The sequence below is a fragment of the Coregonus lavaretus genome, assembly GCF_964263955.1.
Source record: "Coregonus lavaretus genome assembly, chromosome: 6".
Lineage (NCBI taxonomy): Eukaryota > Metazoa > Chordata > Actinopteri > Salmoniformes > Salmonidae > Coregonus > Coregonus lavaretus.
Genome location: NC_139993.1, coordinates 13199502 through 13209989, shown reverse-complemented (window position 1 = coordinate 13209989; position 10488 = coordinate 13199502). Strand labels below are relative to the sequence as shown.

Below are 10488 nucleotides of genomic sequence, written 5' to 3'. Positions count from 1 at the left end.
ACGCCTCCGGCTTATTCTGAACGTATCAATGCCCATGGCTCTGAGCGCAGCTCACCACACATTGAGTGTGTCGTTGAACAGCCGCTTAAGACCAGTAAAGAGGCATTGTGGCACCACCGTGTGGTATCAGTCAGAGATCACACCTTTCAGATTCTGTTGAGTTCTGTAAAGGATAAGTCTCATGCTAAGCGGCAGTCTCAGTCAGACAATGACATGATGACGCAATCGCTTTCCGGGAAGAGCGCTCTGTCTCAGGCCAGTACCTCAGACAGTGCAGTTCAGACCCGTGCTGCGTTCACGGAGGGCAAGATTACTGGAGTTACGGTCGTAACCAACGTATCAAAGCCCCCGACTCTCCCAGAACGAGCTGATGTGTCCTCTCCCTTTCAAAGGGGGCCCGCCTTGGGCTATTCCACCAACCCAGTGCTGGGGAATAGCGGCGGCGAGGGCCATAGAGGAATACAGGTCCTTCCTACTGGACGCACCACAGCTTCGTGCGCACCCGCTTTCTCTGCATTGCTGGCAGTGGCGTCGAAGCTGTACCCTCTCACGCTGGCTAGAACAGACGTTAGAGAAGGGTTATGCCCTCCAATTCCATCGGACCCCACCCCCGTTCAGGGGAGTGGTGGAAACGGTGATGAAAACGCCAGACAAAGTAGCCGCTCTGAGATCAGAGATTACGGAACTTTTGGCGAAGGAGGCGGTCACAGTAGTTCCCCGAGAGCAAAGGAACAAGGGGCTATACTCGCCCTATTTCCTAGTGCCAAAAAAGACGGGGGGAGTGAGGCTGATTTTGGATTTACGCATTCTCAACGAGAGCATAACCAAACGGCCCTTCCGAATGCTGACGACAAAACGCCTACTGGAATGTGTTCAGAAGGGAGGTTTTTGTACAAGCATAGACCTAAAGGACGCGTACTTTCATGTGCCGATACAATCGCGCCACAGAAAGTTTCTGCGGTTCGCCTTTCAAGGGGTGGCGTACGAGTTCACAAGGATGCCGTTTGGGTACGCCCTGGCACCTCGAACGTTTTCCAAATGTGTGGAGGCGGCATTGGAACCGCTGCGTCGTCAAGGGATAAGGCTATTAGCCTACCTAGACGACCTGCTGATTCTCGCCCCGTCAGCAGAGCTGGCGTTCACACACACGACACAGACAGTGATTCATCTCACGCGTCTGGGGTTTGCTGTGAATTGGAAAAAGAGCACACCCTGGCCCAGTCATCAGATTGTCTACCTGGGGCTACAGCTAGACACTGTAATGATGAGGGCACGAATTTCGGACCCTCAAAGGGCAGCATTGTTACTAGCCCTGAGGAAGTGTCGTCCGAATCACACAGTAACGGCGCTATCGATCATGTCACTTTTGGGTCTCATGTCGGCAGCCCACTCTGTGGTCCCGCTAGGGCTTCTGCATATGCGCAAAGCACAGCGGTGGTTCGCCCAACTAAGACTAGACCCAGTGCGTCAACGTCATCGGTTGGTGGTGGTTCCTCTCTCGCTAAGAGCAGACCTGGACTATTGGCGGAACCCGTGCGTTCTCACGCACGGAGTCCCGATGGGCAAGGTGTCATCCTACATTCCAGTGTTTACAGATGCCTCTCTGACTGGATGGGGAGGGACATGTCAGTCTCAAGCGATAGGAGGTGCATGGCCTCAATCAGGTCGTCACATCAACCTCCTAGAGTTGGAAACGGTGCGACTGGTCTTGACCCACTTCGCGTCTACCCTTCGGGGTCGCGATGTGTTGGTCTGGTCAGACAACCGAACCACAGTGGCTCACATAAACCGCCAGGGAGGGGTCAGGTCTCCCGCCCTTCATCGGGCGGCAGTGGAATTGTGGCTGTGGGCTCACAAGCACCTTCGCTCGTTGAGAGCAGCACACATTCCGGGCTACTTGAACGTAGGGGCAGACATCATGTCAAGAGGGGGTCCTCGAGACGACGAGTGGTGTCTGCACCCGGACATTGTTCTACAGATTTGGGAACAATTCGGGAGAGCCGAAGTGGACCTGTTCGCGTCACGTGTGAACGCGCAGTGTCCCCTATGGTTCTCTCTGAGAAACCAGGACGAACCGCCATTGGGAAGAGACGCATTCGCGCACTACCCGTGGCCGAGAGTTCTCCTGTATGCATTCCCTCCGCTGTCTTGCATTCTCCCACTGTTAGCCAGGGTGAGGTCAGAGGAGCTGTCAGTGATACTGATAGCGCCCGATCGCCCGGGGGCTCCGTGGTTTGCAGAGATGAGTCAGATGTTGATTGCGCCACCCTGGCCAATTCCACATCGACGAGACGCTTTGATTCAGGCGGGAGGCTCGATAGGGCAATGGCCCATAATCGGCCAACCACTGAAGGCTTGGTTCCTGAATGGGACAGGTTAAAGCGCCGTGGGTTGTCTGATGCAGTGATCAGAACAATACAGGGCGCAAGAGCCGGTTCCACTTCTAGGTTGTATACGAGCAGATGGAACGTTTTCTCACGATGGTGTGATACACAGGACGTGGACCCCATGAGCTGTCAGGTAGAGAGTGTGCTCTCATTCCTACAGTCTATGTTTGATAAGCAGAAATCGCCCTCCACTATTCGAGTGTTTGCAGCGGCAATTTCAGCTGGTCATGAAGGGTTTAACGGAAAAAGTGTGTTCAGTCACTCATTAGTGAAACGTTTTCTATTGGGAACGCAACGGCTTAGGCCAAGACCTAGAGCTACGCTGCCCAAGTGGGATTTGGCATTGGTTCTCGAAGCGCTATGTAAGTCGCCGTTCGAGCCATTGAATCAAATACCCCTCAAGATGCTGTCTATCAAGACGGCGCTGTTGCTCGCCTTGACTACTGCTAAACGAGTCAGCGATTTGTGTGCACTGTCGACGAGACCCGACTGCTTAGCCATTAATGGCGATCTGAGCAGAGCGGTGTTACGTCCTAACCCGGCATTTGTGCCGAAGGTTATTAACAGTGCATATAGATCGCAGATCGTGGAATTGTGGGCTTTTCATCCCCCTCCCCATGGGGAGAGGAGTGAGGAAAAGCTTCACTGTCTGTGCCCAGTACGCGCTTTGGCGTGTTACGTTAGGCGCACAGCAGCGGTTAGGTCATCGCCTCAGCTGTTTGTGTGTCACGGTGCGGCTGCATTGGGTAGACCACTTTCAAAACAGCGTTTGTCTCATTGGCTTTGTGAAGGCATTGAGACGGCGTACGAGGCGGCGGGGCAACAACCGCCTCAGGGTATTAGAGCGCACTCCACTCGTGGAGTAGCAGCTTCTACTGCTCTTTTCAGAGGAACAGAGGTAGAGGATATTTGTAGAGCAGCGTCATGGTCGACACCGTCTCCTTTTATCCGTTTCTATCTGTTGGATATGTCTTCTAACTCTTTGGCTCGGTCTGTACTCAGCGTGGCTGAAGGGAGATCATGAGCAGAATAGAGAAAGAAAGCAGGATTGTGAATAAGTTCACAAGTCCGCTTTTATTAGAAGTAACATATTATGGACATGTTTTCTAACTCTTTTGTTCGATCAAATTTCAGCAGAGCTGAAAGGCGTTCTTGAGCTAGAAAAAGAGGACAGAGCAGGACCTTGGACAGGTTCCAATCAGGTCCGCTCTGGTTAGGAAGACTTATGTCAAGGATAAGCCCTTTAACTCCAATCTCGATTGCACTCAGCACAGCTGAAGGAGAATCTTGAGGTAGAGGAGGGAGAAGCAGGATGATAGACTGGTCTCTATCAGGTCCGCTTTGGATGAAGAGCATATTCTGTGGCATGTCTCCTGGCTGACAGTGTCAGCATATAGAAACATGTACTGAGTGGACAGAATGTGAGGTCATCTATCTGAGGTTCAGTTTAGTATGACTGGTATATTTTGTTCCATAGAATATTGAGGCACGGCTATCTGCTAGTACAGATTAGCACGGCGTCTATTCTATTGATCTGCCCAATAGCCATTGACATTGTCATTGAGCTAGATGGGGCGGGTCTATAACCGATGACGCGGTATATTGTGACGCCCTGATGGGTTTTTAGTCGCAGTACTGCGGGAATTGGTTGCAGCCATTGCTGGGCTTGACCTTTTCATTTTTTAATGGGAAGTGTTAGGCTCGGCAGGGAGTACATTTTGGAGCGTTTCGCTCCGCCTTAAACCACTAGGAGCAGAGCTCCCCTATGGGGCGGAGCTCCACGATATAGAACGATTAGTTACCGGAGTGTAACTCCAGTTCTATGAGTGGAGCGGAGCCCCATAGGACTTAAGGCCCTACCGACCCTCTCTAGTCTCGCTGAAGATAATATCTCGGGAGGCAGATTGAGGGAACGGGGTTCCTTATATAGGGACACCTGTACTCCTATTGGCTGTAGGTGTGTGCATAATTTTGCTTCAGGCTGCATCTGCCTTAGGGCAGAGGGTAAACCACTAGGAGCAGAGCTCCCCTATGGGGCTCCGCTCCACTCATAGAACTGGAGTTACACTCCGGTAACTAATCGATTACAACGTGCCTATAAAGATGTCACTCTTGACTTTGGCGACTATTATTATGCGTAAAGGGCCGGCGGCGTCCTATTGCGCGCGCGCACCGGGAGTTTGAATTTTGGAGAGGCCGGGCCTCCCGTCCAATGGCCAACGGAGGAGGCCTGCGCAACGGGCCAATCGGGGTGGTGGGGAGATGGTGTCCAATCAGCAGGCGCCACTGCCGGCTTTATAAACTTCACATAGGCATTTCGAGGCTATACTCCCGACTGTCAGAGAAGCGCCATGGCCAGAACCAAGCAAACCGCTCGCAAATCCACCGGTGGCAAAGCCCCCAGGAAGCAGCTCGCCACTAAGGCTGCTCGCAAGAGTGCCCCGGCCACCGGCGGTGTGAAGAAGCCTCACCGTTACAGGCCCGGCACCGTGGCTCTGAGAGAGATCCGTCGTTACCAGAAGTCCACTGAGCTGCTCATCCGCAAGCTGCCCTTCCAGCGCCTGGTGCGAGAAATCGCCCAGGACTTCAAGACCGACCTGCGCTTCCAGAGTTCCGCTGTGATGGCCCTGCAGGAGGCTAGCGAGGCTTACCTGGTCGGCCTGTTCGAGGACACCAACCTGTGCGCCATCCACGCCAAGCGGGTGACCATCATGCCCAAGGACATCCAGCTGGCCCGCCGTATTCGCGGAGAGCGCGCATAAATGAGGATGACCTGAACTCCAAAATCCCCCAAAGGCTCTTTTAAGAGCCACCTCCATATTTCCATCAAAAAGGCACAATTGTTCCATGTATACACGCACCTCTACATTACCCACCATGTATGTTGTTCACTAACACGTCTAAAAGCTACGTATTGTACCTTTTCGTTGCCTGAAGTCTAGCTTCAATGTGTGTGTGTGTGTGTGTGTGTGTGTGTGTGTGTGTATATATATATATATATATATATATATATATACAACCGTCTGGCATCATCCACTTACTTTGGACTATAGTAGCACAGTAAAATGCTTTACAAAGGAGGGGGAAAAGAAACGAGTGATAATATAGGCCGAATAGTTACAAGAATTGTGTTCAGATGAATAATTGACACTATTAGTTGTGTGTCATTAGTTGCCTTGAATGCAGTCCAGAAGAAACATTGCATGCCAACTTCCTTTGAAAGTCCCATGTTGCAGTGCTGCTGAGAGACTCATGCAGAGGCCCAAACTTTACAGTGGAGCACGGAGGCCATCTTGTGGTTAAATGTGGGTACTGCACCTCATGGTCATTTGCTCTTTAGGCCAGCGTTTCCCAAACGCGGTCCTGGGGTCCCCAAGGGGTGCGCGTTTTGCGTTTTGCCCTAACACTCCACAGCTGATTCTAATACTCCCAGCTTGATGATGATGAGTTGATTATTTGAATCAGCTGTGTAGTGCTGGGGCAAAAACTCCCAAAACGTGGCCTGAGTTTGGGAATCCCTGCTTTAGGCTAATACTAGCCTATTAGGATGACTTGGTTCGATCGCTTTAATGGCAACTGCTAAACTCTAGTTTTCACTAATTACTTGTCCCAGGTCACCATTATGAATCCAATAGCAAAACAAATGTTTCAAAATTGCTCAATAGTGAAAAAAGGCCAGGAAACGATGGGTTCTCAGCAATATTTCACCAACAACCAATCACTATTCAAGCATAGACATTAGGATCATCAACAAATATTCCTAAGTCATACTACAAAAGGGTTGTAACGAAATGGATTTGTCTGTTCAATGCAAGTTCAACGTCAAAGAAAAAGTGCATCACCACAACAAACGTGTCTTTAGATACACTGTAAAAAATGACTTTGTGGAATGTACTCAAGCTATTACAGTCAACAAAGGCACACGTCATATTATTGAGTAGATCTTTTTGCTTGTTTTTATGAGTAGATAAGCTTGAGTAAGTTGAGTTGATGTGGTCCAATACATTGAGTAAAGATGATAGAGACGTAAAAAGGATTATATTACGTTGATTCGACTCAAATAGACACTGAGAGACTGAGAGAGAGAGAGAGAGACTGAGAGAGTGAGTGAGTGAGAGAGAGAGAGACTGAGAGAGTGAGTGAGTGAGTGAGATAGACTGAGAGAGAGAGAGAGTGAGTGAGTGAGTGAGAGAGTGAGAGAGTGAGTGAGTGAGAGAGACTGAGAGACAGAGAGTGAGTGAGAGAGACTGAGAGAGTGAGTGAGAGACAGAGAGAGAGAGTGAGTGAGTGAGTGAGTGAGAGAGAGAGAGAGAGAGAGAGACTGAGAGAGAGAGAGTGTGAGTGAGTGAGACTGAGAGACTGAGAGAGTGAGTGAGAGAGTGAGTGAGTGAGTGAGAGAGACTGAGAGACAGAGAGTGAGTGAGAGAGTGAGAGAGACTGAGAGAGTGAGTGAGAGAGAGAGAGAGTGTGAGTGAGTGAGCCTGAGAGACTGAGAGAGTGAGTGAGTGAGAGAGAGTGAGTGAGTGAGAGAGTGAGTGAGAGACAGAGAGAGAGAGTGAGTGAGAGAGAGAGACTGCGAGAGTGAGTGAGTGACTGAGTGAGTGAGTGAGTGAGAGAGAGAGTGAGTGAGAGAGAGAGCGAGAGACTGAGAGAGTGAGTGAGAGAGAGAGAGAGTGTGAGTGAGTGAGCCTGAGAGACTGAGAGAGTGAGTGAGTGAGAGAGAGTGAGTGAGTGAGAGAGAGAGAGTGAGTGAGAGAGAGAGAGACTGACAGAGTGAGTGAGGGGGTGAGTGAGAGAGAGAGACTGAGAGACTGAGAGAGTGAGTGAGAGAGTGAGTGAGAGAGACTGAGAGACATAGAGTGAGTGAGAGAGTGAGAGAGACTGAGAGAGTGAGTGAGAGACAGAGAGAGAGAGTGAGTGAGAGAGAGAGACTGCGTGACTGAGTGAGTGAGTGAGTGAGAGAGAGAGTGAGTGAGAGAGAGAGCGAGAGACTGAGAGAGTGAGTGAGAGAGAGAGAGAGTGTGAGTGAGTGAGACTGAGAGAGTGAGTGAGTGAGAGAGAGTGAGTGAGTGAGAGAGTGAGTGAGAGACAGAGAGAGAGAGTGAGTGAGAGAGAGAGACTGCGAGAGTGAGTGAGTGACTGAGTGAGTGAGTGAGTGAGAGAGAGAGTGAGTGAGTGAGAGAGAGAGAGACTGAGAGAGTGAGTGAGAGAGAGAGAGAGTGTGAGTGAGTGAGCCTGAGAGACTGAGAGAGTGAGTGAGTGAGAGAGAGTGAGTGAGTGAGAGAGAGAGAGTGAGTGAGAGAGAGAGAGACTGACAGAGTGAGTGAGGGGGTGAGTGAGAGAGAGAGACTGAGAGACTGAGAGAGTGAGTGAGTGAGTGAGAGAGAGACTGAGAGAGAGAGAGAGAGAGAGAGACTGAGAGACTGAGAGAGTGAGTGAGTGAGTGAGAGAGAGACTGAGAGAGAGTGAGAGAGTGAGTGAGAGAGAGACTGAGAGAGTGAGTGAGAGAGTGAGTGAGAGAGAGAGAGAGAGAGAGAGAGAGAGTGAGTGAGTTAGTGAGTGAGTGAGAGAGAGACTGAGAGAGTGAGTGAGTGAGTGAGTGAGTGAATGAGAGAGAGAGAGTGTGAGTGACTGAGACTGAGAGACTGAGTGAGTGAGTGAGTGAGAGAGAGAGAGTGAGAGAGAGAGAGAGAGAGAGTGAAAGAGAGAGAGAGAGAGAGAGTGAGTACTCAACTGTGCCTCTCTCTGAGGCACAGTTGAGTACACCCCTCCATCCAATAGACCCCAGCAACTTCCTTTTGGATTCACGTTTACGGTATAGGGGATGCATTTGTGACATACCTTACATCTCTGACCTTGTCAATATCAGCATTTCGCTCTACTTACCGTGAAGTGACATTATAATAGTCATCATCATAATAGTAGTACATTACAGTATACGTTTGCCTAAAATAGTACCATTTAAAGGGAGTATGTCAGGGTCAATTACTGACAAATGAGAACACACTAATCCTCAGGGGTCATTTAGGGGCAAAACGCACCACTTTGTGAAGCTTTTGTTTTGATTGAAGAGCAAGAAAAGTATTCATTTGTTCCACTTCTTTCCCTTCTAAATGCGGTTGCCTAAGGACAGGCAGTATGCACATATCTAAATGTTATGAAAAAATCAGTATTTTTTTGCCACTCAGAACACAGACATTTACCTTAAGGGGAGTTACCCTCATTTTAGACTTACATTTACATTTTAGTCATTTAGCAGACGCTCTTATCCAGAGCGACTTACAGTTTAGTGAATACACTTTTTTTTTTATACTGGCCCCCCGTGGGAATCGACCCCACAACGCTGGCATTGCAAACGCCATGCTCGCCATCAACTGAGCTACATCCCTGCCGGCCATTCCCTCCCCTACCCTGGACGACTGCTGGGCCAATTGTGCGCCGCCCATGAGTCTCCCGGGTCGCGGCCGGCTGCGACAGAGCCTGGATTCGACCCAGGATCTCTAGTGGCACAGTTAGCACTGCGATGCAGTGCCTTAGACCACTGCGCCACTCAGGAGCAACACTTCCCAAGCATACATTTTCATGACAGCGTTCCTAATCTGCAGTAGGCAATTACTGCAGTAGCAGTTGAAAATCGGTAGGTTAACACCAAACCGTGAGGTTATTATGAATTCAGAGCAGTCGGATGAAGTCATAGTCAAATACATTTGAACAAATGACCAACAATATCACACGGAAAGTGATGTGAGCATTGCATTGTGGAAAGCAATGACTTTACAAGAACACGTATTGCAACGCGAGGCATGTATTTCTAGATTAAACACTGATTCAGTGTGATGAACAAGTACATGTATGATTTGGTGTGCTCTACTTGAACACGCGCTTAGAGTTTTGAAACCACTGCCTATATGAGGAGCTGTCGTTGTTTGTTTTATTACCACATACTTATGGAAATTGCACCGGTTGAGAGATGATGGCTCTCTTGTGCCTACAGTGAAGGGTACTTCTGATCCAGCAGGTGGTGCTAAGATCCCTCCCTATATGACTTGAATGATGAGTTGATTTATTCCTTATAGCTCCTAATGATTTTAAGGCCAGTGTTGGCAAACATGACTTCTGCTCCAGCAGGTGGCCATGAAATCCCCCCCTATATGACTTGACTGACCAGGTAGTTGATGGACTCCTTATAGCTCTTAATGATCTCAAGCAGAGTGTTGGCCACATGACCTCTGGTCCAGCAGGTGGCGGTGAAAATAGTCCCTATAGGAGTTGACTCATTTCTTTGAGGTCCTAAATGAAGGATAGGGCGTCAACAGTGCATCTCGGCCTAACCCTGTTCCGGGCCCATTTCTTCACTCGATGCTTCCGGTGTTCTTCATCTCCTCTTCAATAGTCCTTCTCCACGTCTTCCTTCCCGTCTAGCCCTGTGCGTTCCACTGAAGTGTCTGTGTTTTTATGTCGTTAGGAGTTTTGCTCACTGCGTGTCCCCCTTCAATTTCCACTTTCTGTCCCAGTTGGGTAGCTATCCATTATACTGTAGCCTACTTACTACCAATGTCACTGTAGTCAAAGGTGATTTTCGATTATTATGTATGAGTATTATTATATATTGTGATATTATGATGTTCAAGCCTATAGGGTGTGGTAACAGGCCCTCTGTGATTTGTTGTTGTACTGTACATGTCAAGTATCTGCACTCTAGCCTAATTAGCCTAAACTGCTAGGGAAAAGTCACTTCCGGTCGTAGCTGTATCCCACCTAGTCAAAACCTTGTTAGTCCTTATCCTAAAAGGCACCCTCTGTTCCTCGATATACTCCACCGAGGGCCGGCAGCCAGTAAGTACAGGTAAGAGACAATTATGGCAACAATAAGTTGTCCTATGAAAGCTAGTCAAATGTGAGATGTTCAACTGCACTGAATGATAAAGTGGCAGTCTGTGCTCTTGGGCCCTTAAGGCATCAGTGCACCCCCCCAATTTGTCCCTTTTGAAATGAACAGTTGAGACGGGCCCTCTTTCTGTGGCCTTTCTTTGACGACACATCTGAGGCTATCCTGCGGCAATACAAATGATCAACATCATAACAATAATTCCATTATAAG

General features: G+C 49.2%; 1 protein-coding gene across 1 annotated transcript; it reads left to right on the top strand.

Annotated features, from left to right (window-relative positions):
• Positions 1–4738: 4738 nt before the first annotated feature.
• On the top strand, positions 4739–5149 carry LOC311130296 (histone H3.2; the record flags this gene model as incomplete). Its single annotated transcript, XM_084163028.1, has 1 exon — positions 4739–5149. The coding sequence occupies one exon, from the start codon at positions 4739–4741 to the stop codon at positions 5147–5149; it is 411 nt and encodes a 136-aa protein (XP_084019154.1).
• Positions 5150–10488: the final 5339 nt, after the last annotated feature.